This window comes from Carassius carassius, chromosome 30 (genome assembly GCF_963082965.1).
Source record: "Carassius carassius chromosome 30, fCarCar2.1, whole genome shotgun sequence".
Classification (NCBI taxonomy): domain Eukaryota; kingdom Metazoa; phylum Chordata; class Actinopteri; order Cypriniformes; family Cyprinidae; genus Carassius; species Carassius carassius.
This window is the reverse complement of record NC_081784.1, coordinates 15803776-15818160: the sequence shown is the minus strand read 5'-3', so window position 1 is coordinate 15818160 and position 14385 is coordinate 15803776. Positions and strand designations below refer to the sequence as shown.

Genomic DNA, 14385 nt, shown 5'->3' with positions numbered 1-14385 from the left:
TTAGCTTATGTTAAAATAACATTCCTCCTTCCTCCTTTTTTTTTTTTTTCTAATGATTTCCTCTCCTTCTCTTTTACAGGCGAGACTTTAAAAGAGCAGCAGGTTCCTCGTTCCCTACCTAAACCTAGCTCCAGTCGGCTTCGAGACTTTAAGGAGACAATGAGCAACATTATCCATAATCGGCCGCTTTCTGCATCATCCTCGGGCTCTCTTGGCCCACCCGACTCCACTATTAAGACCCGAGACTGGGAAGCTGACAGCACCAGCAGCGAGTCCAAGTCCAGCTCCTCTGGAGGGCGGTACCATCCACCCTGGAAGCCTCGCCGAGAGGCCCTCAACATCGACAGCATCTTTAGCAGGGAACGTCGCAAGCAGGCCGGGTATAGTCCACTAGGAGCTCTCTTGTCTGAAGACTCAGGGCCTCAGGGAGACCTGGCGGCCTCAACGGGGCAGACCATCTTTCGAGACCTACCGGGACCCCTGAGACGAGGATCAGGGCAGCCCCCACGGCTTATCCAGAGGATGGAGAGTGGCTATGAGAGCAGTGAGAGGAACAGCAACAGCCCCGTCAGTCTGGACATACCCGTTAGTGAGGGCACCAGTAATGGCACGTACAGGTATGATGCAAAAAATCTTGTCAGAACTGATAAGGATCTTTGTTAGCTCCTTATTCATCTCTCTTTTTGTTTTCCAGCTTACAAGAGGGAGGAAAGAAAAAGCCTCCTCCTGGTGTCAGCCCATCATTAAAGACCGTCACCAAATCCAAGAGCAGCAGTGCCCTACTACAGGATGTCAAAGCATCACTCAAGGGCAGCAGTCACATGAGTTTAGGTGTGTTCAGTATGAATCTGTGTGTTTATAGTCGTCATACAGCCAACATGTAGGCAATTTCACCTGTTGTTTACCTTACTATATGAATCATTCTTTCTAAATGTTTGAACTAGGTGTCACATGGCCTTCTTGCTGTTTCTACATGAACTATAAGACTATAATAAGGATAGCAGTATTGAGCAGAATCAGCTGCAAAATACATCCTGTTCCTTTCTGTGAAATATTATCTCTGTATCTGTTATGTAAACTGAGGAACATGAGTCTGCCCTGGAGAACTATCAACTGCTATACCTGTTTGTGCTTCTCCATGTGACCAGAATAGATCCCTTTGGTCACCGCCTACTGTTTGTTATATATGTAGAATTGTGTGCATGTTAAAACTATGTGCCGCTGATATCATATTCTAAGGCTTAATGCACACATACAATATTTTGACAATGCATCCATTTTTTTCCTGTCTATTTTCTTAGGACTATGTTTACATTAATAGCAGAGATTAACGTAGGAACCAGAGTTATGAAGTGACAGTGTTTATTTATTATTGAGTGGTACCTTTGGTCAGATTGGGTGTAGTTGAGACAGAGACAGTCTCAACCATGGAAACGATTCAGAATTAAGAAGAGAATCAGATATAATGGTTTTTATGTAAGCTGTCTGAGTTTAGTATTAATTATATGTTGTATTCTGTTTAATAACAATTTCATATTTTCACTTAAATTTTAGTTTGAGTGTATGTATGTGTATATATATATATATATATACATACACACACACACACACACGCACACAAATTTCCATATGGCTTTAATTTATATTTCAGCTTTAGTAGATTTAGTACTTAAACTTAGACTTATTTCAATTAGTTGCCGAGGCAAAAAAAAAATATTTACATAAATCATTGAATATTTTCAGTTTTGAAATTATCCAAAAATATAATAGATTTGTTTTAGTTAACACTAACAATACTGCATTTAAGTCAGATGGCATTTGAAAGTTGAATGCCAAAACAGTTTTTGCTGCTTACACTCATTCAAAAAGAACTCATATATACTGTATGTCCAAGGTGTCAGTAAAAAACATTGATTGACACTGTAAATGCAACAATGGATTGTCCCAGACTGTTTACTTAATATTCTCATGTTTCTGTTTGTGTGTAGCAGGCGAGGGCCGCAGTGAACTGGATGAGTTACAGGAGGAAGTAGCTCTTCGGGCCAAGGAGCAAGAGTTACAGAGGCGAAAGGAAAAGGAAAAGGAAGCGGCCATGGGCTTCAATCCCAGACCCAGCAAGTTCATGGATCTGGATGAGCTCCAGAACCAAGGTGAGGTGTCAGCATGCTATTCAAGGGCGAAGGGAGTGGTTCTGTCTTCGAATGCGTTTCCTTGTGTTTCTGCTGTGGCTTATTCTTTGGAGCTTGGGACTGCGTGTGTGTGTTTGTGTGTGTGTGTGTGTGTGTGTGTGTGTGTGTGTGTGTGTGTGTGAGAGAGAGAGAGAGAGAGAGAGAGAGAGAGAGAGAAATGCAGGTGTGCTGGTTTCCATGCTGAATAGCACTGCGCTATGATGTTTGTTACCTGCAGGGAAAGGGGAAGGCTTTGAGAGGTGTGTGTTGGAGGCAGAGTCTCTGTTAGACCAGTCTCTGAGGTTGGAACAGGCAGGAGAGGTGGCCACTGCTCTGTCTGTGGTTAACGAAGCTATGTGTAAGTAATCCTGCCCTTAGCCTGCTGCTGCCATCACCACTGCCATGTGTTTTGTGTGTCTGTACAGCTCTGTTTGTGTTTCGGTTTCCATATAGAAACTGTCACTAGTGCTATGTGTCATACACCAAATGCATTTTTACTATATATTACTTTCAGACAATAGTAGGTTCATGGTTTAAGTCTGCATATACAGGGGCCAACATGCCTTGGTATTCTGAATATTCTGGAGTTTGGCTGTGAGGTCATAATGGTACAACCATAGAAACCTACCAGCAGCCATAAAGAAGTGCAATCTGGGCCCAGCGCTATGGCAACCTCAATGAATTCCCAGCATGTAGTGTATGATGTACACTATAAGTTATATTTAAGTATTTTAAATATTGCCAATAATAGACATGTGTGACCATGTTGCAGTCTGCATCAGCTGATCACCTTTGTCCCTTGGCTAATAAACAAAAATTGTTGACCTTTGTTTCAGTTCCAAATCTTAATTAACTTCATCCCCTGCAAGCCTGTTTATTCTGCCTCCACTTATATTAATAAAAACTTTTTTTTTTGAGAACCTAAGAATTGCACTTCTGAACATTCTTACCAAACTTTTTAGAATTTATCTTAATAAACTTCTTAACTTCTCTCTTAAAAAGATTTTTGTGAATCCAGCCCCTGGGCTAGAACTATCTATAGAACTATATTTTATAAATGTCAATAAAATGCTCTGTGTCTTTCTGACTGTGACTGATGTGGAATGCGTTTAATTACAATGTAATTTTACGTCTGTCTGTCTTTTGTGTGTCATACTCTGAGGTTTGTCATTTATGTGGTGACCATATGCACGGACACACACACACACACACACACACACACACACACACAAAAACTCTCACATCTTCCATGGCCTGGCCCCTGTGTGTTACCTACACCTCACTCCCTCACCAGCCTCACGGTTTCCAGAGCCTCTGTAGGGCTGGGTAGATTGCAGCTCATATGATCGGGAAAGAATTCTTGTTCTGTAATTATTTACAATTAACTTACCCCGACGGTGTTAGGCTCGTGTTATTTGCTTTTTTGTTTTTTTTCAGTGGCTGAACTACAATTCATTTTGATTTAAGTCCATTTCATTATGATTTAATAATTTTGTGATTGAGAGAATTTAACATTTGTGTAAAGGATTTTACTAGGTTACCCATCTTCCCTATTTGTGTGACCCTCCCCTCGAGACCCTTTTCATTTCAGTTCTTTGTAATGTGTGTTTGCATGTGTCCCCATGACTCGGCTCTTTATTTTCTGCATCTGTTTCATTTTTCTTTTGCCTTTTTTTTTATTTATTTGCGTTGTAGCTAAACTCAGGCATACCTTGCATGAGAACAGCGCTAACTCTCAGGGCAGGATGCAAAAGTGCATGAGGAGAGCACGGAGTCTGCAGCAGCGCATGCAGCAGCAGGAACTGCAGCAGAAGCAACAGGAGGAAGAGAAGGAACAGAAACAGCCCCACAGGTACCTGCTGCTCGCTGCAGTTGAGTATATGTGTGTGTCTGTGCTCTAGGAGCCCTGCACACAGGAAGAGGAAACGTGCATTGTGCCTTAAAATAATAATCATCAATTCTGTTTTAAGGATTGAAAGCTAGGTTAGTGTAAGAGACCATATTGGAACGAGCTGCTCAGTTGATGTCATGTTAGAGACGCTGAAACAAATCTGTATACTATAAGATACTGACTCCATAGGTTCACTTCATTTATTATCAGAAACTCATTATTTTTCATGTTCTGTGTTTAGTGAAAAGTCTGTCCCGGTCCAAATACTTCTGACGAATGTTAAAGAAGAGGATGAGAAGTCAGTTTCGGAAGATGCATTAAGACCACCATCACCTCTCCACATGAAACCTCAGTCTACAAATAAACTGATTTCTGAAGCCCCCGGCCTTCCTGTCTCCTACCATACAGACACACTTTCCCATCAGCAGGGTAGCTCAGGAGACAACTCCAGTCCTCTTGCTATGACAGATAATGGGCCGCAGTCAAACACGTTGGGTTCCAGAGACCCTGTAACCACCACAAACTCTCTTGTACAAACTGCTAGTATACGCAGTTCTGCCACTGTGCCTGTGATTGCAGTGAATGGATGCGAGGCTCCTTTCAAATCATCAGTTCTGCTTAATACGCCCTCTAGCCCATCTCATTTCAGTGACCGTCAAACACCTTCCATCTCTGATCACTCCAACTCTGGGGAAGAACCGCAAAACCCGCCACGTCCTCGCTCTCTCCATGGCCTAACGCACGTACCCCACAGCAACACTTCTGATGCCTGTCAAAAATCACTCCCGGCACCCTCACGTAATTGGTCCTGTCACAGTCTGGGCCATCCTACAGTGATGGAGTCCTCCCCATTCTCTCCATCAGACCTCCGCTCCCCCTCATCCCCCTATCCTCCTTCCCTATCTTCACCAGCACTGGATCAGCATCCAGCTGGCCCTATGCCTGTGGAGCGATGGGCGGAGAATGTCAATCGATACTACAGCTCCCAGAATTATGCGCAGTCAGGACGTGGCTCACCCTGTGAGGAGCTGTCAGACCTGGACTCACTTTATCAGGCCAGCTTGAAGGCTCCCAGCATGCCCCGAGCCCCACTGGGACCCAGTCCCCAGGTTGCCAACAGATCCGGTAATTTTGAACAAGGTCCCACCTAGTTCCCATATATCTCTTTATACATTGTTTTATTTATATTTTATTCATTAAATTTTTTTGTTTGTTTGTGTCCTGTGGAAAATAAAAACAGTAATATTCAGTTATTAAAAAATATTCATTATAATTGTAATAATTATAATATAAATGTTATATACATATGTGTGTGTGTGTGTGTGTTCATATAGTCTTGTTACGCTAGCCACAATGTGTGGGTGCGTGTTTTTCAATATAATATATCATAATGACTTTTTCGTTGCTTTTGATCAAATATATTCAACCTTGGTGAGCATAAGAAAGTTCTTTTAGGAACATTAAAAATTATAATTATTTGGTAGTGTATATATTTTTTGTTTTAGATGATGATAATAATAATAAACAATGAGTTGTCCTATCTGGAAACTGGTTGTATAAATGTAGTGTTCTCCTAGGTCCTGCTGCTTCTCGAAAGCACAGCGCTGGATTCTCTGCCACTCTTGGCCGTTCCAAAACCCCCACAGCAGAGATCGAGAGGAGTGCCTACAGGACACCAGCATACAGCACTAAACCACTTCAGAAGGTGAGTTGGCATACCAGTATTACCTCACTAGAATTTATAGCAGTGATACTCAAATCTGGCTCGCGAGATCCACTTTCCTGTAGAGTTTAGCTCCAATCCTGGTCAAGCTCGCCATACTGATTAGCATGCTCAGGTGTGTTTGATTAGGGTTAGCGCTAAACTCTGCAGGAAAGTTGATCTCACAAGCCAGACTTGAGTATCCCTGATTTATAGTATTGATACATTTGAGATCTGAGTGTAATTGTGATTGCACAAAGTGAAGAACTTTCTTACTGTTAATAATGATGTGAAATGCTAATGCACTGTGTTATGTGTGTGCAGCCTGTGTCTGCTGTGGCCTGTGATGCTCCACTGGGTGGGGATGAATCATACAGTGTTGAGAACTTGCGACGAATTTCTCGGAGTCTCAGTGGGACTTTCGTCGAGGGAAGGACTGATGTTCCCCCATCTCGCAGCTTTGTGGGTGTCTCACAGTTTAAAGTCACTTGGTCAAACACTCAAACCTCATATTATGCTCTCAAAATACATAACCACCATTTAATTTGCTGCAAAATTAGCTTTCAATTACTTTTCTCAGTATTTATGAACTGATACATCATGGGTTTAGGCAGTGTGGTCTAAAATATTTGTGACCTCATTTTAAAAGGGAAATACTGCCACCTGGTGTGACTAAAGAGAACATAAAGAAACATTAGTACATAGTTGTTCTCAGGTGGTGTCACTTCAGCTGCAAAACTGTTTAGAGTTTTATAATATTTATTTAGTTTTTTTTAAATTAGCCAGTCATCTCGCAGACCTCTTAGAATCCTTCATGGCGCACCAGTAGTTGGCAGACTCCAGTTTGAGAACCAAAATAGTTTTGCATGTTGTGTAATGTGTATGTCCATTGTCCATCTGTTCTGTAATTATCTTTTTTGTCATTTATGTCCTAGTCATGTTGCTTATGTTAACTCGTATTATTTTCATGCCTCCTCTTCTCTCATCCTGTTTTATTTTTTTATTTTTTTTTCATAAAGGACCCTCATGTCTCCAGGATCTCGAAGCATATGAATGTGCAAATCCCCACACATCGCTCCAACACATCCCTGCATGTTTTACCCCCTCCTTCCCACAATCCTACTGTGTTCCCTCATGGACTGCAGCCCCAAAACCTTCACCCAAGCCACCGCCGCAACCACCCCGCCCCTCCATCACACCTCCACCAGCAGACACTGAGGCCCTCTCATGGACAAACAGGTAACCATCTCACCCCACTCACACTTTCAGTCTCCATGTAGGACACCGATGCTTTTTGTCTCTGTCTGCAAGAGGCTGCCATCTTTGTTGTCTGTGAGCGTTTTATCAGTTTTGTTGTTAAACTAGTCAGAGAATTTAATCAGCTGTTGTGATTTGTTAATTGCTCTAAACTACATCAAGATTTAGTTTTATTTCAATTGATCATGCAGCGCTACACTGAATGCATTATTGCTATAAGCAATTCAAATCTTCTTTGCTCCTCTCTGCAGGAGATTGCCAAAAGGCCAACAAGTTTCTGGCTGTGCTTGACAGGGGTGAAGCGTTCTCCCGTGAAAACTACCACAAAGTTGCACTGAGCTACGGCACCCTTCCACGAGCCCCCCGTAGGTCAGTTTCATCTGGGCCTCCTGTGCACCAAATGAGGCCCCCAACGGGCCCGGGGCCCCAGAACTACCCAGACGCAGTCTACGCCACTCTGTCCCACCCTCACCGCACGACAGCATCAAATAGGACAATGGATGGTTTTTACAGACAGCCCCACCAGAAATCTGCTTCAACCACCCTGATCCCGCATCACTCCAGCCATCATCACCCACACCTAGAGCTACCAACCCAACCCCTCCGCCTCGATGTGCCCCCCGAGAGGGACTGGAGGGCTGCTAGGGACTCTCATTCCTTCCCCAGGACAGAACCACGTGGTGGGACATCCCGTGGCCCTCCTGTTTATATCTGTGGGTTGTGCAAGCAGAACCCAGCTGAGCCTACTAGAAGCTACTGCCAGACCTGCAGAGCTCATGTGAACCACTACAGGAAGACCAGCTGAGTCATACAGGAAATGCATCCTTCAATGCACTCATTCTCAGTTTTGGAAGTAAACGTGAGAGCCCATGCCAATTCTGTGAAGCTCTTCACAAAGCAAAAAGCAGGAAGTTCTTGTTAGCTGCTTTGGCTAAAGACTCATAAGTGAATGTTTGACTCATGTGAATGTGGAGTGCTCATGTTCTAAAACCATATTTTAACACCGCTGCTTCATTTAAACCCTAAAAGGAGGATATCCGCTCTCTGTGCTTTTACCTACAGTAAATGTTTCCACTGCTAATTCATTTCTGTAGAGTTAAGTTCACTTTAATTGGCCACCATCTCAGCAAAAAAGCTGTGAAGAACAGAGCACTTTGCTACATGGGACGCTGCATCTTCACTGATGCAAACACAAAACGCCAAGACTGACAAATTTTGCCTGCTGGTATACAGTGTCTGCTCCATATATGCACAAAATACGCTTTAGTTTCCTACTAGCTTTCCAAGCTAACATTAGTTAGTTCTGTGATTGTAATTGAACTATGTTAACTCAAGTTTAGTGCACTTCAGAAGTGTTAAGTTAGAAGTTTCTCTGTTGTAACTTCTCCCATTTTTATGGAAAAACAATGTTTAAGTGTAACTACTTCATTTAGAGGGCTGTAACGTGTGTGCAAATAATAAGAGGTACATCAGATTCCTCTAGTGTACTAACAGTCAACTTTCAACAACCTCAATGGCATTTGTGTCGGTATTTTTGTGGACAGTATTGCTCTGCCTGATAGTAGCACCTACACCTGTTGTGATCTTTTTTTATATATATATTTTGTAGTAGCAACAGTTTAACTTTTTGATTCATACAGTATATCTTACATTAACTGTTAAGTGCAAAACTTTTTCAGGCTGTTCTAAGACTAAAGAGATCGTAAACAGAAGGACAGAACATTCTGCAGTGCCTTGGTTTGCAAAAGGCAACGTAACTGGGTGCCAGTGACCATTTTATAGATTTTCAGTCATATAATAATGCTTATTATATTAGTGCTAAATTCAAGAATTGCAATTCTCAACTGAGATCAGTTTTTCCCCCACTGGAGGATAGGTGATTTTATATTTATTGTATTTAATTTCTTAGATGCTGTTGAGGAGAATCTTGTGGCTTAAGATTAACTGTTGAGAGTGTCTGTCAGCTATTAGCAGAGTTTGACAATGTACCATTTCATGGAAATGAAAGTGTTACCTGCTCATCCAAGTGAACACGAGTAGTTTATATTGAAAAAAGGCCAAACATTTGTTTCATTTTAGAGCATGTCATATACCTCAACCAATCACATGCTCTCTTGTTTTTATTTCACCAGAACAGTTGAGCATGTACTATGGTTTGTTAATCAGGACCTAACGGTGAATCAGAGTGCCTCTGCATTAAATTCCCACTGAATTATCTGAAGCTTTTTTTTTTTTGGTTTGGCCAATCTGCAGTGTAGCACTGCCCTGGTGTGATTACTGACAACAGGGATCGGTGATTGATTTACCCTCCCTTCCTTTTTTTCTGAGTTAAAATACGAACAGATATGGCAAAAAAGCAAGGCTGTATATATAAGTGTGTACAGATATTCAGTCTTCGACCTTAAGAACAGACGGATTCGGATTTGTTGTAAATGCTGTGCTAGAAATGAAACGTGTATTTTTGCAATAAAGTTATATTGAGCTCCAGTCAGGAGCAGAACGTCCTACCTTTTCCTGGCTGCCTTTTTCTTTTCTTTTCTTTTAAATCTCTCTGTCTGTCCATTTGTCTGTCTTTCTGTGTTTGTCCATCCTATCTGTTTGTCCATCTGTCTAATTTGTTTTTACTGTTTCTTAATGATTGCTCCTCTTCAACTAAATCTTAAGTCTTTTTCTCTAAAATGATTTTTAAGATATTCGTTAGTCATGAACAACTGGCTAAGTCATTGATATTATTTGGGAACACTTTTCTAAGAAACCTAGTGTTGCTTATAAATGGGCCCAAATCTCAGGGATTAAGATGTCAAGCAGGGCAGGCATTTTATGATTGTGTCAGGGAAACAAAAAATGTTGGTATGATAGGGAAAATCTGATGTCTGTATGTTCATGTGCTGCTGTTAATACGCTAATTTAGACTTGAGATGCCCTCCAGTGAGCAACTTGCACTGCTGTGGTCATAGCATTTTTATTGTCTGATATTTTTCATATCTTGCGAGTCACAACAGGAATGTTTGTTAACCTTGACCCAACATGAGAGCGTCTCTAAAGATTTCACTTGTACTTCAAACATAAACAATTACAGTGAGATGACAATGAGGTTCTATTTTTGCATAACTTCATATCTCTAATGAGGTTGTTTCAGTTTCTTAGCAACAAGAAAGACTTGGATACGTATAAAACAATCTAGTATGTTGATGGAAGTATTGCCTTTGTGTTTAAAGATAAGTTAATGTTTGTTTGGAAGAAAGATATATAAGTATCTAAAAAGCAAATGAATATAAAAGTATGACTTTAAGTCAAAGTAATTGGTCTCCTGCAATTGCTATCCTGTAGAATAGTGTAGTGTTGTAGCTACACAAGTGAAGTGTTAACCAATGTCACACAGCAATGACTAAATAGTAAGTCAATTGCAAATTAACTTGGAAGAGGTCATTGTAGCAACTGCCACTTCAGTCTGCTGTGAATTGATTTGTGCTCTCAGATTCACAAAGAAGGCCATGGGTCAAGGCAGCATCTGCAGACGAAGGTCAGGCTGTGCTTGAGTGAAAGATTGTCTCTTTGTTGGAAAAGCATACTTCTCTCAGCAAAGCACTGGATGCAGGATGTTACATAGTAAACACAAGGTACCGTTTACACCAAAAACAATAACTGTTAATATGACTGTATAAGCGTTCACACCAACGCAAAATAAAGACCTTTTTATTATAAGTGCACTGCAATTATGTTGTCTGTCCCTTTAAATGCTCAGCTTTAAAATAATTATAAAGTTTTTATCGTTCATCAGAAAAAAAAGTTTTGAAAGTGTTTCAATCAACGTCGTTCAACCTTAATCTCAGAACTGTGGTGTGGACTGTGCTATTTAAAAGTTCAATTTTTAAAACTAAATTTCTATCTATTTGTAAAACTTTGTTCATCATTGTCGCTGGTGTGAACTGGCCTTAACCTTGAAAACGCTTATTTTCAAACCAGGCCACTGCTGAGCATTTTCGTCTTCTGTCACAGTTTATGATTCATAAGTTGATGCACCAATTTAAAAGCGTGAAACTTTGCACTCTACCTGTGGTGGTAACATTATCTGTGCTCTTTATGTACTCTCTATAAGATGCCATGGTAAGAAGGTACCTGCTAAGAAAGTAAATGCTCTCAAATTAATATTCAGGGTTCAGTACAATATTCTATGTTCTTTAAAATCCTCAAGCTGATTTTCTTTTTGCAAGATGCTGTCAGAAAAATAGATGTTATTCACACTGTTCCAAACAAACACCAGCTGTGCTTCCTTTACAATATTGTTCTTGATGCTTGTTGTTAAGCTGCAGATTTGAAGACGCATTGATGTGGAGCCATTGATCCACCAAACCAGCCAACCGTGGGTCAGTATCTCTCAGCAAAGATGTCTTATGCATTCATCTGAAAATGCAGATGTAAGTGGGTCATTCTTAGGGCATATCTCACACTGACACTGACTGTTGTTCTGATCAAGCAGTGAGAAAACAGCTCTTGAAAAATGGAGATGCAAACCACGTGGTACTGGACACAGTGGCTGTAATCTCTCATTTGCTGTAGCATCACTGGAACGGCTGTCCAGCTAAACTCCAAAGACGTGCGAAAGCAAAAGAGCCATGTTTTAGCATAATCTGAAAAGACCATGCAAGTGGTTTGATCATCAGCAGGGGAGATATGTGCTTTCTGAAATCTGAAGGGAATGAGGGGTTATGTTGGTTTTTAAATCACTGCTCTGCATGCTGCATAATGGATTTTTGTCCTGAAAGCTCTCCATTTGGAATTACTTATAAAGATTTAATGAGCATTAATCTAATCGACATAGGAAGTCTTCATTGCTGTCAATAAGATGCAAAGTGTATTCTTGAATCTGCTGCAGTGACCATGAAAGTCACATTTCATTGTGAATGAAAAAAATTGGAATCAGTGGGAAAATGTTAGTAAAATGATTAAAAATAACTTTTCACTCAAAGGTTCCTTGGAGAATCTAAAATTGATCTGTGAAAACCTCCTTAAGAGTGAATTAGGAGAGAGTTGTTAGTGAAAAGGTTTAACTTAATAGGTAGGTGCATGGAACTTTGTGTCCATATTATATAGTTCTGAATCAAATTATTTCAAAGATGCTTGGGTATTTTTCCATATTTGTGGAGTAATAGGTATGTCTTTCCACAAGGTGATCTAATAAATCCATTCATCAGTTCCTGGCTTGGTCTTTCATTTAAAAAATAACCGATAAAAAATAAAAAATAACTTGTTCTATTTTACGAATCATGTTACTGAATTGGCAGTGCTGAACTAATCCATTCATTCACATCTTCTACAACAGATGACCCTCAAGAAGTAGAGTGAAGATGACTAGCTTTCGTCAGGCTCTTTGTGCTCCAGAGTCTGCTTAATTGTTACATTTCTCATAGACAGAAATGATTACTAATGCTGACTGACCTTGACCAGTTCAATGTGTCCGCTGTTTTCAGCTTTTCAGCTCTGTTTCCATACAAGCTAGAGCTATTTCGTCAGTGTAGACATATTACTGATACCTTTTTACTCTAAAATCATGCCTGATTCTGTACCATATTTAGAGGCCTAAATTATTATTAATTCAGCAATATATATTACTTAATAAAAAATGTACAATATAGTCAAGTCTGCTTTACTGCTATACAATAGTATACACTGAATGGCACACAACGATTACTTTTAATGAAACGGTATACATGGTTGACCCCTCTGACACCTGTTTACCTCATTCTGTAGAAGCTGAACATATTTAAAGCTATAGATCAACCAAAAATTACATTTCTGTCATCATTTACTCACATTTTAAAAAATGTATGACTTTCTATACTCTGTGGAACATCAAATAATGTGTTTTGAGAAATGTCTCTGTATTTTTATTCAGACTGCAGCATTCAATAAAATATATTCATTTTGTGTTTCCCTTTTAATATTTAGATAAAAACCTTTTGATTGTCAAACGTGTGCATGTAACACCTGGAGTTCATTAAGCCTAATTGATAATCAACCATTTCATCTTTCAAGAATTCCTTGAAAGACTGCATAGAATTGCTGCAATGGTGCTTGGAATCATATCTTTTTATACATGACAGGAAAGTACTAAGTTATTATGCCATATAACTCAACATTACTATGCACATGTAATAATTTCTCATATATATTGTTTCTGAAATTATTGTGACTTATAATAAGTATTCTGTGATGTGATAGAAGTAGTGTTGTCCTAATCTTTGCCGTGTGAATTCTGGTTCTGTAAGCCTGCCCATGTGTCATCAGATAAGTACAGTAGGATTATTGTGAATATGTGATGAGACTGTGAATGTGTTTCAGCATCACTGCTGTGAGAGCTTGTCTGATCTGGAGGTTTATTACATGTATGAATTTACTCTTAATATACCACCAAATGGATTGTTATTGCTTTATTTGTGAAGCAAATGTTTTATTTGTATTTTTGAAGGGGCTTTATGCATGAAAATGGACAGCTAAGATATTTACAATTAAAGACCTTAGTGAGGTTGTTCATGGCTGCTTGGCCAATTATCATAAATTATGAGAGACTGTTGTGTGTGTTTGTTTGTAATTATTTAACTGAGTATGTTTGAGTATTTCTTTCTTTAAGTAAAGCCACATTTTAAACATCATCATAAACTCCCATGGCCTTAGTGTGGGAAAATATATTTTTTTGGCTATCCATTCTTTTTATGTGAAAAAAATAATTTCACAATATTTTGGGGCATTTTGTAAAGAAACACACTCATAACAGACCAAAGCACAATGTATTCTTTAATGAAAAGCTGAAACTTAAGGACACACTTCACAGCTTCACATGAGACAGAATGTGACAGATCACCAGCCTAAGGTTTCTGTGTGTGTGTGTGTGTGTGTGTGTGTGTGTGTGTGTGTGTGATATTCAGGAACTAATATTTATTCAGGAGCTAGAATCTTTTCTAAGGGATTAAACTGAACTTAAAAAACTACAAGAGAAACAAGTCACACCAAATAAATAAAAAAAAACTAAGACAAAATGCAAAAAATATTAAGAAATATTTTGAAAAACGTTTCACATATTCAGGAAAGCATTTGGTACAGTCAAATGCTATTTGGTATTTAGTTTTGAAAAAAAATTGCTGGACTGATTTCCACTAGATTTGTGAAGTGATGCAATAAAGTGACGCAAATGCTGACATTAATCTTTCATTAGCACAGCATCTGACCTCTTTTTTATTGCATCTGTTCACAGGTCAGAATTAGATTAGGTTTATTTGAGTATATAAATATTGATTTAGAATGGCATATTTTTTGTTAAAGTTTGGAGTACCTAGTAAAATATTGCATCATAATGTATTTACTTGGAG

At 39.5% G+C, this 14385-nt stretch overlaps 1 protein-coding gene across 7 annotated transcripts in view; it reads left to right on the top strand.

Annotated features, from left to right (window-relative positions):
- LOC132110755 (inactive ubiquitin carboxyl-terminal hydrolase 54-like) overlaps positions 1–9521 on the top strand; it is a 31204-nt gene extending 21683 nt beyond the window's left edge. The window contains exons 12-21 of one of the 7 annotated variants that reach the window (XR_009424678.1): positions 80–617; positions 695–831; positions 1989–2150; positions 2407–2526; positions 3864–4020; positions 4301–5184; positions 5637–5764; positions 6086–6223; positions 6781–7108; positions 7144–7237. Coding sequence is in view for 6 of the 7 variants with exons in the window: in XM_059517621.1 (XP_059373604.1) it covers positions 80–617; positions 695–831; positions 1989–2150; positions 2407–2526; positions 3864–4020; positions 4301–5184; positions 5637–5764; positions 6086–6223; positions 6781–7000; positions 7270–7823 (3038 nt within the window). In the remaining variant the exon portion in view is untranslated. Of the gene's footprint in view, positions 1–79; positions 618–694; positions 832–1988; positions 2151–2406; positions 2527–3863; positions 4021–4300; positions 5185–5636; positions 5765–6085; positions 6224–6780; positions 7109–7143; positions 7238–7269 lie in introns of those variants that run through there. The other 6 variants (XM_059517622.1, XM_059517621.1, XM_059517623.1 and 3 more) reach the window with 6 other exon arrangements.
- The last annotated feature ends 4864 nt before the right edge of the window (positions 9522–14385 follow it).